General features: G+C 45.7%; 1 protein-coding gene across 1 annotated transcript; it reads right to left on the reverse strand.

Annotated features, from left to right (window-relative positions):
* Positions 1 to 228: 228 nt before the first annotated feature.
* LOC113405043 (telomeric repeat-binding factor 2-like) lies at positions 229 to 14,230 on the reverse strand. Its single transcript, XM_026663207.2, has 10 exons — positions 14,038 to 14,230; positions 13,792 to 13,887; positions 11,746 to 11,876; positions 10,663 to 10,749; positions 10,193 to 10,339; positions 8,706 to 8,995; positions 5,377 to 5,775; positions 3,312 to 3,397; positions 2,405 to 2,457; positions 229 to 1,155 (listed from the first exon to the last, which is right to left on the reverse strand). Exons 1-10 carry the CDS (start codon positions 14,228 to 14,230, stop codon positions 997 to 999), a joined length of 1,641 nt encoding a protein of 546 aa, XP_026518992.1. The 3' UTR covers positions 229 to 996.
* Between the last annotated feature and the right edge of the window lie 901 nt (positions 14,231 to 15,131).

Genomic DNA, 15,131 nt, shown 5'->3' on the forward strand with positions numbered 1-15,131 from the left:
GATGCAAATCAAATTTGTTGCAATTGTTATATCCAACACAGGAACTGCTTTATTTTACATGATGGGTTCAGACATGGGATCGGACTTGGCATTAGAAGGCAAGGCATGTCTGGGGCCTGCCAGAGATCCCCAGAGACCTTTCAGAGATAATGCACTATTCCAGGAAACAGACACAAGGAAGGGAATTTTGCGAAGAAGGAGGCAAGTCAAACCAACTAAACACTAACTTTTAACTTGATATCTGGCTCCAAACATTCTAGAAACTAATGAGCACAAAGACAAAACAAAACATCTATTTTAAAGCATCAAAAAAATGTGGAGGAAGAAATCCCCACTCAATATAAAAATGTACAAAGCAGAGAAATGTGGAAACAAACGCCAGTCCCCTTGCCAAGAAACCAGACTTCTGCCGGTGCAACTCAGCAACAGCTCAGCCTACACTGCTGCTTGCCCCTCTGGGAGGGGCAGATGGAGAAAGCCGATCAGCCAAGTGATTCACAATCGGTTTAAGAAAATGAATATAGATAAAACAGTCGGTGACAGGATTATCCTGCCATTCAACCAGTGTCTGAGTAGAGAAAGCTGCGACCCAGCTACAGGCCACTCAGGTTCCAGCTCGAATGCTCATAGGGCAAAGGCTGCCAGAGTCCTCGCTGTTTCTGAACATATACAAAATGTCAGCATTGTAGCACTTTTACTAGACTATTTCCAGAGTTACTCAGGCTGTGTTGCTTCGGTTGACAGACAAAGACCTAAATTTAGTGACTCCAGCTAAATACAAGAACTAGGAAGGTGTCCCAAGCTCTAGTTAAACTTTGCTTCTTCCAGCTGTAGCATTCAGCTCTCCCAAGCAGCCATAACAAGTCTTCACATCATTCCTATCACATTGCTAGGAAGGGGACTACAAGCTTCCTCCCATGACAGTTGTTGCTTTGGTCCATCTTTTGGAGAGAAATGAGAGCAAGTGTCACTCTAAAAGTTCCTCAACTGCAGTTTTCAGTGGAGTCCCAGCTTTTTCATGGTCCGCCAGCGATCCTTAATCATCACCGAGGTGCGATTCTCAAAGGGGAACTTTTTGCAAATGATTTTCCAGTTCCCTTCTCCAAACTTCTTCACTCCTTCTCTGATCCACTCGCTTTCCTGCACTGTCCACCTCTGCAAAAGAAGAACAAGGGGTGTCATGACTCTTAAGGCACAGGTCCTATCACCTCTACACTAAAGGCTTCTTAGCCTCCTTGGTCCCCCTTACATCCATACTATCAGCACCTTCTTATAACATAGGAATAAGGCACAGGTACCTCGCCAATAACTCCAAGGTACCCAATGATCACTCCATTCCAGAAGAATTGTTACAATGGTTATATACCAGGAAAATACTATAGCTGAAGTTCAGGATTAGTTCTGTTTCCCACATCACAGTGTAGATTACACAGGAAATTCTCAGGAGTTATTGCTCTTGTATCCTCCAAGTAATCATGGAGAGAGTGTGGAAGTTACATGCCCTGTGCAACGTTCATACAAGTAAAGAGAACTAACTACCTGCGGCTCATGGAAGGAAAGTGCTGCGTTCAAGGGCACTGTGAATTTCAGTGACAGGAGGCCAAGTATAACGGAAGAGGTGAACCACAGGAAAGCAAACACTGAAAGATGTACAGGTAGTATAAAAGTGAACACCCATTCACTTGTCAGAAAGTTGGTTACTGCAGGCATCAGATTTTGGAGCCTTTACAAGGCAAATGCTGCCAGGTGACAAACTCTGTGTGTGGTGCCACTGGCATGCACCATGCTTTTTCACTGCATGGAAAATCCGACGGACCCAGCTCCAAACAATTGGCATCAGACAAAAGGGGGCAAGTAAGGAGGATTCACTCAGGAGACACCAACCCCGGCACCTCCTGAAAGAGTATTTATATTTTTAATACTAGCTGCAGGCTTATTTAGGAATGATGTGGTTTCTAGGATGTGTTCTGGTTCTCCGCCTCTTCAGCTCACTTACCTGCTGAGCGGTTCAGGAAGCAGATGCCAGCCAGGATAAGCGGCACACAGTATTTTAGGCCTCTACCACTTTCCTGGCTTTTAGTGGACAAACTTAAGCCAGGCCCTCTCAATTTAAAGATCCGTGCAACCCAACTCACCCCCTTGTAAGTTCAAAGCTTAGATAATGCAAGCATTGATCAAGGTACTCCAGTCCCTTAGTAAATATCATCTGTCAGTTCAGCATCTCAGAGTTCTCCATTCAGTGTGCATCAAATCACTTGGACTCTTCTACCTGAGCTGATACCAGAGGCTAAGAAATCTCTGAACAGCAAAAGGGATTTCCCCTTTCCAACCTTTTCTATTGCTTCACTACCCCTGCAGAGCCCTGCTTTGGGCTGCTGAACGGAGCTGGAGGGCTCTATATTACCTGCTTCTTGGAACCGAGGATTGAAGAGCTGTGGCTATTTCTCCCAGGGGACTCTGAAAAATAAACCCAAGGAGAGTCATATTTCAGCATTCACCTTCTGCTACGCATGTATCTCCCAGAGAGACTGGCTTTAGCTGGCTCGATTACAGGGAGAGAGCGGCATGGCCACCAGGGGAACACCCTTGGCCAGGGTATGGAAAATAGAAACAAATGCCCTTACTTCCTCTAGCTTCTAGAATTCCACATACTGAAGGGACACTTGGCCATTCTGATCCAAGCCCTGGTTACTCATAAGAAGTGTAACTAAAGAAATATAATAACTAAGACGGCGTCAAAAGGAATTAGACTTGTCTCAGGTTAGCGAATGTGTCTAAGAAAAAAAAAAAGAGGACAGCCTGAGCCCAAAAGCGTCCTCAATAGAAATCCCTGTTCCTAAATGGAAGCATGTTCAGGCCACAGCAGGGAAGGTCCCAGATGTTAAACAGCATCCAGAAGAAAAGTCTTAGCGGTGATTAATTGCACCTTTTGAAACAAGCATGCAAATGCTGATCTGCCACCCTACAGCTGTTAATGGGAAGGAACTGCTTTTGGGCTGGGTCTCAAACTAGAATAGCTGACAATGACTGACAGGTCTGAAGCTGTAACGAGAGGGTACTTGCTAGATGTTCCATGATCAGGTACACAATGGATTTAGCAACATCCCATTGTTTGGGCCCGCCTAAGAAAGGACATCATCTCCGTTTCTGCAGTCTTATAACGGCAACCGTAGTCCCAAGCTTTCCAGGGTTATGGGATTTCTAGACTTTTGGTTTCTGTCAAGGATTCAAGGCAACAGAGTGCCCCAGGGCCAACAGCATGGCTGGGACCAGCAATTAAAGAGCGTGCATGGCAAAAATAGCATACTTACTCTTGTCCAGGAAGAGCTCATCTTCCTCACTCCATGTGTCCTTTTCTTCTTGCCCATTCGAGGTGTTCCATCTTGCTTTCAGTGGCCTGAAAACACACAACACACATTTTAACTGCAACAAGCCAGCCTGGTTAATGAGGACTGAAGAGACAGTCACTGCAGACAGCTAAATCACACATCCAAAAGGAACACAGACCACTGACTAATTACCTAGAGGCCACTGGTAAAACGGTCCAGGACCACCTTGGTACCAATGAGTCAAGACTAAGATCAGTATGCAGCACTGGGAAATGTGGGAGCTTGCCTGACAGCTGGATTATGTAGGTTTGCTTCACCTCCACAACACATGCATCTTAGTCCACTGCCATCTGACTGGTTTTGTAGGTAAAGGGTGCCATATGTGTATGTCTGGCATTCAAAGCCACTCAGTGCCATTTTAATACCTACAGGAGGTTCTCTCTTTGGACCTTGACAGATCCCTGTATCAAACACACAAGAAGCAACTGAGAGCGAACTATGTAAGAATTAAGCAGTTGCTGCAAACTGATACAAACAACTGAGCTACCAAGAAAGTGCCGTGCACGTGGCATGAAACAGACAATGGAATGGGGCAGGAGCACTTAGCAAGAGTCACATGCTCCACAAGGCTGCTATGACATTTTTACTACAGGCAAAGCCACCTGGTTCCAAACCAATTATGTTCCTTATTTCTCTTGCTCACATGCACGCACTCGACTCCTTACAGGATAAGATTCAGCTGAAATCAGGTGCATTTAAAATACTTTAAAAGGATCCATTCAATTAGTTTTAATATTACAGCAACTACATGAAAACAAATGCTCCCTGTTAGTAATACTCTTGTGCATTCCATCGCTGTGGCAGCATGCAAGCATTTTCACACAGATGTATACGCGCATTCGGGAAGGGGAAGGTTTGAAGATCAACTCCTGAAGCAAAAGCTGACATCCTTTGTCACCAATAGCCATCACCATCAGCACCGCTGCCATTTAAAGCATTGCATCCTAGCTAGCATCTTAGTCAACAACAATGGGCGGCAAGAGCCAAGGAGTCAGGGAGCTCTGGAAACATACCAATCCCGGGTGCTCCGCAGGGCACTGGGAACAGCTGGGGCCTACTGAACTGAATAAAATGCTTTACACTTGTAGTGGCCAACTTCCAAGCATTTTAGTGCTTTGGCACTTAACATCTTAAGCACATCAAACCTGAACTGCTAAGCTCTAAACCAGTCTCTTTTCAAGCATGAAAGTTCATGCAGCTCAGTAGGGTCTGCTCTGCAATCAGTCCCCTGAAGTGCTCCTAAGTCTGAAAACCTTATGGAATGACTGTGTTTGCCTCATCTCTCCTGGGGAGCTCAAGTACTGCTCAGGAAAGGGAATTCCCTGCTGTTTCATTCCTGCAGATCCACAGTACCGCCTTAAGTGTGTAAAAGCAGAGGTCCTCGTCTGCACAGCCTCCAAGATGCATTAGAAGGGAACCCTGCTACACGCTCATCAAGTCCTACAGAAAACATGCATCCCAGAAGCCTGGCTCCAGAGAAAGGTTTGTTCCCACATATCCACCCACTCCCTACTCTAACTTACAGCTAAGGTACAAAACAAGTGTGGAAGAATTAAAGTAACTTGCATCAATATTCTATTACTCTTAAAATTCATACATGATTTAACTTCATCACTGATGTGAAAATTTACCTTAATCTGTCCCACAAAACATACCTACAAACTCCAACCTGTGTATTACTAACTGCAGATTTACATAGTCAGATGCATACACTGCGAAGCCGTTTGCAAGGATGTCAAGGGTCAGCATTAAGGTTATTGGAATGTAGGTGGCGAGCTTTCCCATGTTGCTAACCACATGTATGAACTACAAGGGCAATAGAACATTTGCTTTAACTATCCATTTCCACATTTTCCAAAAGGGAGGGATTTTTAACATTCTAGTTTCGCACTGATAAGATTATATTGTTTAACGTAGCAATGTTAGCTATACGTTCTCAAAGTATTGCATCTGCGTTAGAATACAGCGTCACAGATGTGCTTCATACTTGGGACTTCTGGAAGATACACGCTGAACATGTGGCTTTTGAACAAGAGTCCTGAATGCAGACGATACCACTGGCTCCTGGGATGAGTCTGGAGTCTCACTCAAGTCAGTGCTCTGGCTGTCCTGCTCCATAATCAGTCTGCTTATCGTGAACAAGCGTTTACTCTTTGGAGGGGATTTAGGTATGTCTGAGGTCTCAGAGGTCTCCAAGGGTGGATTCTCCTCTTCTCTCTGCCTCTTGAGTCTGTGGGATACAGAAGGGGACAATTGCTTGGGGAAAGAAAAGTCTGTTTCATCCAGTTTGGTAAAGGCTGCATCAGAATCTTGGGAATTTGACAAGGTCTTGAAAGCTTCTCTCAGAGCAGAAATCCCATATGTGGTTACAGTTCCAGGCGGCTGCCTATAAAATAAATGAAGCTAAGCAGGTTACATCAACGATTTCAACAATACAAGGCTCTACTTCACTAAAATCACAGCTGCTCCCCTCACTCTGCCTCACAGCTAAGCTCCTTCCAAATTCACATCCATGCAAAAGCACATCACAGACCATGAAATCAGACCTTCCCCCGTGAAATCTAGCTATTGGAGGGGACGGGGAGAGACAGGGCTGGGGGCACCCCAACCGAGGACTGCTCCCATGCACCAGGCTCCAGCTGCTAGTCCTATTCTGTCAGGGACAGGACTTCCGCTTCCCCAGCACAGCCGCTTTCAGAGGGAGCTCAGACCCACCTCCAGGTACCTCTCCCGGCTGCAGGAAGCTCCGAAGATGCTGCCTTCAGAGCCCAGCTTTCAGCCCCTTCAGCTTTGAAGGCAGCGCAGCCGCAGAGCTTCCTGCAGTCGGAAGATCCCAGAGTTGGGTCTGACCTCTCCCCAAGAGTGGCCATGCAGGGAAAGAGGAAGTCCTGTGCCTCCCCAGCTGGCCCGGACTAGCAGCTACGAGCCCCGAGCTGGGGCGGTCCCAGCAGCACAGGGGGAGATCAGACCCACCTCCAGGAATCTCCTCCAGCTGCAGGAAGCTCTGTGGCTACTGTCTTCAGAGCCCAGCTTTGAAGGCAGCGCAGAAGTGATGGTGGCAATCCCGTCTCTCTCTCTCTCTCACACACACACACACAGTGTCCCCATTTGGGTCAGGACCCCCATGGTTACAACACCGTGAAATTTCAGGTGTAAACGTCTTAAAACATTAAATTGACTAATTTTAAAACCGTCTGGCCATGAAACTGATCAAAATGGACAGTGAATTTGGTAGGGCCCTATTCATAGCAAACAATCATGCCTGAAAGATGGTCCATCACAACACAAGGCATTCCCAATCTCCACTGACTCATCTCCCTCCTACAAGAACTTCAGTGTCATGTACCATCCTGCCAGCAGTGCAGGTGAGCTACCTCCTCCAAGACCAGTAGCTCTCAAACTTTTTTAGTGGTGACCCCTTTCACAAAGCAAGCCTCTGAGTGCAACCCCCTTATAAAGATACAAAAAAGTGTTTTTAATTTAACACCATTATAAATGCTGGAGGCAACACGGGATTTGGGGTGGAGACTGACAGCTCGCGACCTCCCATGTAATAACCGCACGACCCCTTGCGGGGTCCTGACCCCCAGTTTGAGAACCCCTTGTCCAAGACAGATGTCATTACTGCTTGGTAATGACAGCAACGATCCTGAAAGCATCCGTGATGCCATATGGAATATGGGTGACCATTTATAATAATATTGATACCAATATTTCAAAATTGCAATGAATCCTACAAGATATGCCATGTAAGGTATCAGTGGAAAAGTTATGATTTGATAAGTATAATCATGTTTATATGTATCATCTTTGCATTGAGTTATACACGTGTGATATATTTGTGCTTTGTTTCTGGGTGACACTCCCAGACAGTGTGGCATCAACGCTATCCAGTCTGTTGGATGGCCCATCAAAGGCAATCAGCTGTACAATGAACCCACTGAGAGAAGCCAGGGGCTATCCTAGGACTCAGCGGGACATGCCTGTGGACAGGAGACTCCAAGTGCTTTTCCATGCCCAGGTGCTGTGAGCTTGTGTTTGGGACAAAGGATATAAAAAGGCAGCTGCACCTTCTCCATTTTCAATCCTGCTTTCCACCTCTGGAGCATCTTCTCTACAAACTGAAGCTTTTAACAAAGCACTGATAGACCCATGCAAGCTTTGGATGTTTTCCAGGGGGACTTTACAAGCCAGCAAACTCACCAATGCTGCTAAGAACCTGATGTATGGACTCTGAAGTCATATGTATGTATCTGACCGCTTTGACCATTTAACAACTCTCTTCTCATTCTTTTCTTTTCTAATAAAACCTTTCGTTTCAGATACTAAAGGACTGGCTGGCAGCGTGGTATTTTGGGTAAGATCCAAACTAGTATTGATCTGGCAATGTGGCTGGCCCTTTGGGGATCAGAAAAACATTCTGTGTAGTGCAGAGGTTCTCAAACTGGGGGTTGTAAGGATATTACCTGGGGGGTCATGAGCTGTCAGCCTCCACCCCCAAGCCCCGCTTTGCCTCCAGCATTTATAATGGTGTTAAACATATAAAAAAGTGTTTTTGATTTATTAGTGGGGGTTCGCATTCAGGGGCTTGCTGTGTGAAAGGGGTCACCAGTACAAAAGTTTGAGAACCACTGGTGTAGCAAACAGTTTTAAAAAACTTCTCACTGTACTGGACCTATTTGCTGATTGGGAGCCAGAGAACTGGAATGCAATAAAGGGGGCTGTGTGATTTCTTTTTTAGCTTCTTGATAACCATTGTGGGAGATCAGGAGCACAGTTTGGGACTAGTTGGTGAGTCTAACTTCAGTATTAACCACCAGTTTTGGCAGAATCTGCTCTCCTTTTTGCAGCCTGCCCTGACCTTGGCATTTTCAGTGTCGGCTACCGTAGGCACCTCGGATCACAGCATCCATCTGTTTCATCCCTCCAAAGAGTGGCAAACTAAATGCCATTGACCAAACCTATGTCCTCTGAATCATGGACACACCAAAACCCTTCTGTAAATATAAGGCCCTCTCATTCACCACCGGTCACAAGGGACACCTTCCCTTCCTATAGTCCAAACACTCACCAGGGTACTCTTCAGAAAAAAGATTAACATTTTAATTCAAAGCTAGACAGCCTGGTGAAAAATCCTCAAGTAGCCGCCCCTGGGGCAGCACAACTGCACTGGCACATGGCAAAAAATTACAGCTGCCAGCACAGAGTGAAACCAGTGGGTGCTACAATTCAGAAGCAAAATTCTGGCAAACTTCATTCACCATATGTGGTCAGCTTTCCTCTCTACGTTGCTAATGCATCACCACAGCTGCTCACCTCTCAAAGTCATTTGAGGACATTTCCACACTGTCTGGAGCGACCGCTGGTGGCTGCTTAGCTACTTCCACACTGTCTGGAGCCGCCGCTGGTGGTTGCTTAGCTACTTCCACACTGTCTGGAGCCGCCGCTGGTGGCTGCTTAGCTACTTCCACACTGTCTGGAGCAGCCGCTGGTGGTTGCTTAGCTACTTCCACAGGCTTTGGCGCCACTACTTCCACAGGCTCTGGAACTAATGCCAGCTTCTTAGTTTCATCAATATATTCTGAATTCAAAGTCTTTTTCGCCATCTTTGACAGGAAGAAAGCACATAATCATTACAAATAGAACTCCATGGAACTGCATTTATTTTACTCCCATTCCACAGGCATGGAACATTATTTAATTAAGTGCACAATCCCTGCAATTACTTGCTGTTCTATGGTCAGGGTGCTATTTAGTATATTGGAGATAAGATAACTGGTCATTTGTCAGGTGTTCTGCAGTAGTTACATGTGTAGAGTTAAGTTATCTTGATTAAGAACTACAATAACAACCAAGTCATTTTATAGCATGGAACCTTAAGAGAAGGTCTGAATTTTAAATGCTAAAAACTTATTCCCTTGGTGTTCTGGTTGCATAACTTTAGAGCCAGACATTTGTATCTGACTTCTGAGTACAAGTCAAAAATATTACACGTCAATAAGACAAAAACAAATTGGTAACTTCTTTCTAATTCATATCATTTGAGACTATTGTATCAACATTATAAAAGTTATCTGCATCTCTGTGAGCCAGAGATTGTATTCTAACTGAACAGAGGTGGTTTACCAAGTTTCCCCAAGGATCTACAATGACTGGAGGTGATTATTGCACATCCTGGGACAGGTAAACACCACCAACGCAGTATAACCCCAAAGGATTTTACAAATAGTGGACCAGACCAGTTTCCAGAGGCCCAGGAAACAAAAAGGCTTTCGATACAAAAAGTGAACTTAAAGCAGGGGATTGGGGGGTTGCTCTTTACCTGAAAACTGACCTGAACCTTTAACAAGAGGGCAAGCCCTGCTGGAAGGATCTGAAGGACTTTGACTCCTACCAGACCCTCATGTGAAAGATGAGTCGCTTCTAATATGCACTTAGACTTTTTATGGTTTTATGACAAATTTTCCTCTGTAATTCTTTTGTTCTTAAATAGACATACTTTGCTTTGTGAAGGCTAGCTGGTTCCTTGTCCTTCAGGAAAAAGAGTGAACCCATGGGTGGGGAGCTAGGTCAGACGGCTGGGATAGTCACAGAGAAAAACAAGCCTAAATCCCAGATCTGAAGGGAGAGAGGACGCTGCCTATAGAGAGGTGACAGCTGGAGGCCTGAGACCTAAGGGTGTATCCCTTGAACAGAACACGGAGGGGTTAGAGGTGACATGCATCAAATGCAATTTTCCCCGCAGACCATGGGGGTGACAGCTGGGGTAGGGCTGAAATGTGGGTAGCAAGGTAGACACATACGGTCAAGAGAAAGGGCTCTGAATCCTCCAGGTAGGTCTCCAAGAACTGGAACGCACTCTGCTGAAAAGTCTTGTAGGAAAAATTTCGGATCATCGTATGAGACATATTCTTCTCACGGATAATGCTGAGCAACTCTGTCCTCAGTTTCTAGTCAAGAGGCAAGAACATTCTGAATATGTACAAATGATACAAGTTACAAATGCAGGAGCTAGGGGTTTGGGTGGAGAGGGGACTTCCCCACTGACACTACAACATTATCAGCTAATTTACACTGATCTAAATTAGGAAGCAAAAGCCAAAAAGTCTGGAGTCTGTGTCAGCACTGCCAACTACACTCGCTTTCGGTGCCGGACAACGCAATGGTAGCAACAGACAGAAATGAAGAAAAGGAAATACATGTTTGGGAACATATTGCACAGCCAACAATATACCCCATCTCACACCCCAAAAATTCACATAATCAAACTCACCTGGGTGCTGGGATCCTTTGCCATGTTTTTTTTCAGAATTTTTGAGGCTTTATCAAACTCTCTCTTTTTAATACAAATGATAACAGCCTAGAGAGGAAAAAGAGGATCTCAGTTTTTATATGTGTATCAATTCAACCACATCTCCTAAATCAGCTTCACAAACAGCACAAGCAAAATGCAAGCAAAGCCTGTGACGTACCTTCCAAATACTATCCAAGTAACATGGAAATAACACTTTTTGCACCAAACACCTTAATGAGCTGCTAACCTGAAATCCTACTGTACCCTTCTAACTATCCCATTAATGCAAGGTTACAATTAAGGATTGCGTTACCTAATTTTCATTTGTATGGTGCCATTCAATTCAGCAAAATACTTATTGTAAATGTACATGGACACCCCTGAAGTTTGAGAACCCATCAGTTCTCACCAGATTTCCTTGGCTTAATTTTAAACAAACAAGTAGCCTTCTACAGGACCACAGAGTTACGTGGCACGTCAATACTAAAAGAAGCTGACATGGCCCCTCCCCAGAGAGCTTACAAGTGAAGGTAGACAGCATATGGATGTAGGAAGGGGGAGAAAACGTGCCAAAGGTTTGCTTATTGTAGCATAATATACAATAAAACATCATAGTTACATTTTATATTTTACATATATCATACATGCAAACTTTATCCCAGGCCAGCAAATTGAACAGACCAGTCTGCAGGGGATGACTAGTTGCAATAGTTTTTAGGAGGGATTCTTAGAGTCTAAGAGCATTCTGGTTCTACATTTAAAAGGTCTTCCAATAAAGAGAAGAGAGAAAGGATGCATTATTTCTAATATAGTCAATAGAGAAAATGGTAATAGCAAAAGAAATGTTCTGCTTTTCAGGTCACCTTTAATAGAGTTACAGATCCTGATAAGTTACTATCTTCCTAGCAATGGAAAGCTCCCGGAAATAAGACAAATGATGGAGGGAAGATCTGAGAAGGGACAATTGCCCTCAGTGTAAGGGAAGCCTTTTTTTTTTCTAATTAGATTAAAGCTTATAAAAGTCTAAACTATTTGAATGAAAAAGGAGAACTTGACCCTTACAGCTTGCTTCACCATTTTTCTAACAGATTCCATTGCCACCTCAGACACAGGAAATTCTCTCTCAATCAGCTCCAGCACACCGATTGCAGATTCAAGAGGAGTGAGCTCTGACTCTGTATCAAAGGTGCAATCTACAATTAAAAGAAACAATGCATTCCTATTGGTTTTAAAACAGACACACAAATCTACCTGGGCCCAAGAAATCCTCCACAGGAAGCAGCCAAAACAAGTAGGCTAGGATTTGCTGTTAGGCCACTAATGCTGCAGTAACTAACACAGCAGAGAACAGCACACACAAAACAGTTATGATCAAGAAAGGCTGTCTAAGGGATGCGAACTCCTCAAAAAGAAACATGACATTTGGTGAGTTTGAAATTAAAAGCAATAAACATTGCAAGCTGAGTATGTGGAGGTTTCCTTTAATTTACACTATAAAGAGAAAAATCAGGAATTAACACACTGAATAAAAGTTACAGAAGATTACACTAATGCAGTTTAAATTCTCAAACATCAAGAAATTCAAAAGTAAAGTTCTTGCCATAATATTGAAAGGGCATTGTCGTCAGATCAAATTTGATCCCCAAGTTTAAGTTTTCCTCAAGTACAACTAGATCTAAGACTGATATACGTGGTTGAGGGGGGATATGATTGCTCTCTTTAAATATATCAAAGGGATAAATACCAGGGAGGGGGAGGAATTATTTCAGCTCAGTGCTAATGTGGACACGAGAACGAATGGATATAAACTGGCCGTGGGGAAATTTAGGCTTGAAATTAGACGAAGGTTTCTAACCGTCAGAGGGGTGAAATTTTGGAACAGCCTTCCGAGGGAAACGGTGGGGGCGAAAGACCTCTCTGGCTTCAAGATTAGGCTAGATAAGTTTATGGAGGGAATGGTTTGATGGGATTACGTGATTCTAATCAATTAGGCAATAACGGCCATCGCTGGTAAAATGAGGGTCTGGCTAGAGAATCTTGCCTGTATGCTCGGGGTTCTGCTGATCGCCATAATTGGGGTCGGGAAGGAATTTTCCTCCAGGGTAGATTGGCAGTGGCCCTGGAGGTTTTTCGCCTTCCTCCGCAGCATAGGGCAGGGGTCGCAAGCTGGAAGATTCTCTGCGACTTGAAGTCTTTAGATCACGATCTGGAGACTTCAACAGCAGAGCTAAGGGAAAGTGGGGGGGGTCAGCTTTTGTGGCCTGCATCATGCGGGGGGTCAGACTAGAAGACCATATTGGTCCCTTCTGACCTTAAAGTCTATGAGTCTATGTGGTTGCTTTACTTAATGTTTTAATTCCAATTGAAAGCAAAAACAAAGCCTTCTCCACAGTGTTTTCACTCAAACATTGTGTTCTTGTTCTATCACGGGAGAAATGAAGAATTACATTGATTTACCTATACATTGTTTGCAAAAGAAAGTGGAAGTGACTTTGTTCCAGATGACAGAGAGAGAAAATCTAGAATCCCTGCAAAGAAGCCAGGTTTTTCTTAAACAAAAACTTTTGTTTGGGTTTTAGGCTATTAATAACAGAATGTTTGATGTTTACCCCACATTGTGCCTTCAAGTGACAATGCTAAACAGGAAAACAGAAATCATACCTCAGTCTGAAAGTTTTACCTATTGTTGTTCGATTCCTATAACTGAAAAGAGTGAAAATTACTAAGCTATTTCCCAGTTTGTTTACCCGGCACATTAACTACCCTATGAGAAGAGTCACTTCTGACTACTTTGGTTCTGGTCAGAGGCACTATCCCTACCATTATCAGGCCCATACCCTTTCCTTTGCAGAAAAGACTCTTATAAATAAAAAACACAAGCAGATAATTTCAAGGAATTATAAAAGAAGTTTCAGAGGCCTTTATCCAAACCTGAACTTCAATTTAAAAAAATCCAAATAGCGTAGTTGGTTTTCCTCGGACAAACGGTAAATAAAAAGCGATTTCAACAGAACCGTCACTGCGCATAGGCAACGCAGTGAGGTGAGTGACATTTTGGGAACAGGGCTGAGCACCAGTAAGGCAAATTGTGACGCTTTTCCCTCGTACCTAGGTTCTCTCCCTCCTCAATTCTTGAAAGAAACTGCATAATCCGGAGCAGCCGGGAGATTGCAGGCTCCTTAACCAGGGGCCGCAGCAGCAGAGCTAGAGAGAGAGAAGACAGAGAGCTTGGGACACCCAAGTCAGAAACACCCCCCCCCCCCCCCCCCCCCCCCGCCCCCCCCCCCCCCCCCCCCCCCCCCGCGGGCCCCCCCCCCCCCCTCCCCGGGCCCGCTCCCCGGGCGGGCCCCTCACCCTGCATCACGTCGCGGAACTCGCGGAAGTCCCGGTTCCGACGGGCCCGATAGGCCCCCACGGCCTGGTGGAAGTAGAACTGCAGCACCCAGCGGTTCACTGCCTCCTCGGGGGCGCGGAGCCCCAGCGCCCCCTTCCCAGCCGCCATGGGCCCCCGCCGGCTCCGGGAGACCCGTCCGCGCCCGCCAGCCATCCCGCGCCAGGATCCGGAAGTGACGCGCATAGCACGACGGACGTGACGGCATCCCGCCGCGGCCCTCTCGACGCCTTAGGGAAAGCGAGCGCCCCCTGCACTTCCTCCTCTTATTGCCAAGCGGGGCCCACGGGCGACTACAACGACCGGCATGCACTGCGGCCTACGGTTCCCAATATGCCCCGCAGCCCGGATCTCCCGGCCTGCACTGCGTTGCGCGCCCCCTGCCGGCCCGGACGAGCCACGCAGGCCCCGGCTCGGCCCACTCAGCGGCGGCGGGTCCCACGCCCCGCGGCGAGCCAGGGATTTAATGGGATGTTCACACTGGGGCTGGAAGCGCGTGTTCTGCGTGGGAACCGCGTCTTATTCCGCACCCCAGTCATTACCCAGAGGGTCCCGCCCTTCCCCAGTCCTTACACGTCCCATTGTCGGGCCTGTTCCGGGCAATAACAGCCCCTGCTGCAAACAGACCGGCCCAAGCCCCTCGGCCTCGGTGCTGCACCCCTGGGGTTACATTGGGGGAGAATTCAGCCTATTGCCCGTACCAGCCAGTCGGTAATACAAACGGCTCGTCTTTCCTAGGTATTGTGGAACAGAGCAGTGAGAGACGAGCGACCCCGGGGACCCCGGCCCGGTCCCTGTGCCCTGATTGAAAGAGTCTCCACATTTCTACATGTAATCACCTTGGTTCCAGATTCCTTATACATAGAACCACACATTTGCTAAAAACAGTCTCCTAATCTCTAGTAACAAATTAATGATGGTTGAAAATCTTTTTCAACATATAAAAAAGCGGGAATTGAATGGCCACCTCTTTCTCTTAACTGTCCAGAATATAACAACAACTCCTCAGAGGCCCAGAAAATATTGTCTTCTCTTGACACCACCATTTTGAGTCCCC

Source organism: Terrapene carolina, unplaced genomic scaffold (assembly GCF_002925995.2).
Source record: "Terrapene carolina triunguis isolate 2854851 unplaced genomic scaffold, T_m_triunguis-2.0 Scaffold32862, whole genome shotgun sequence".
NCBI lineage: Eukaryota > Metazoa > Chordata > Testudines > Emydidae > Terrapene > Terrapene triunguis.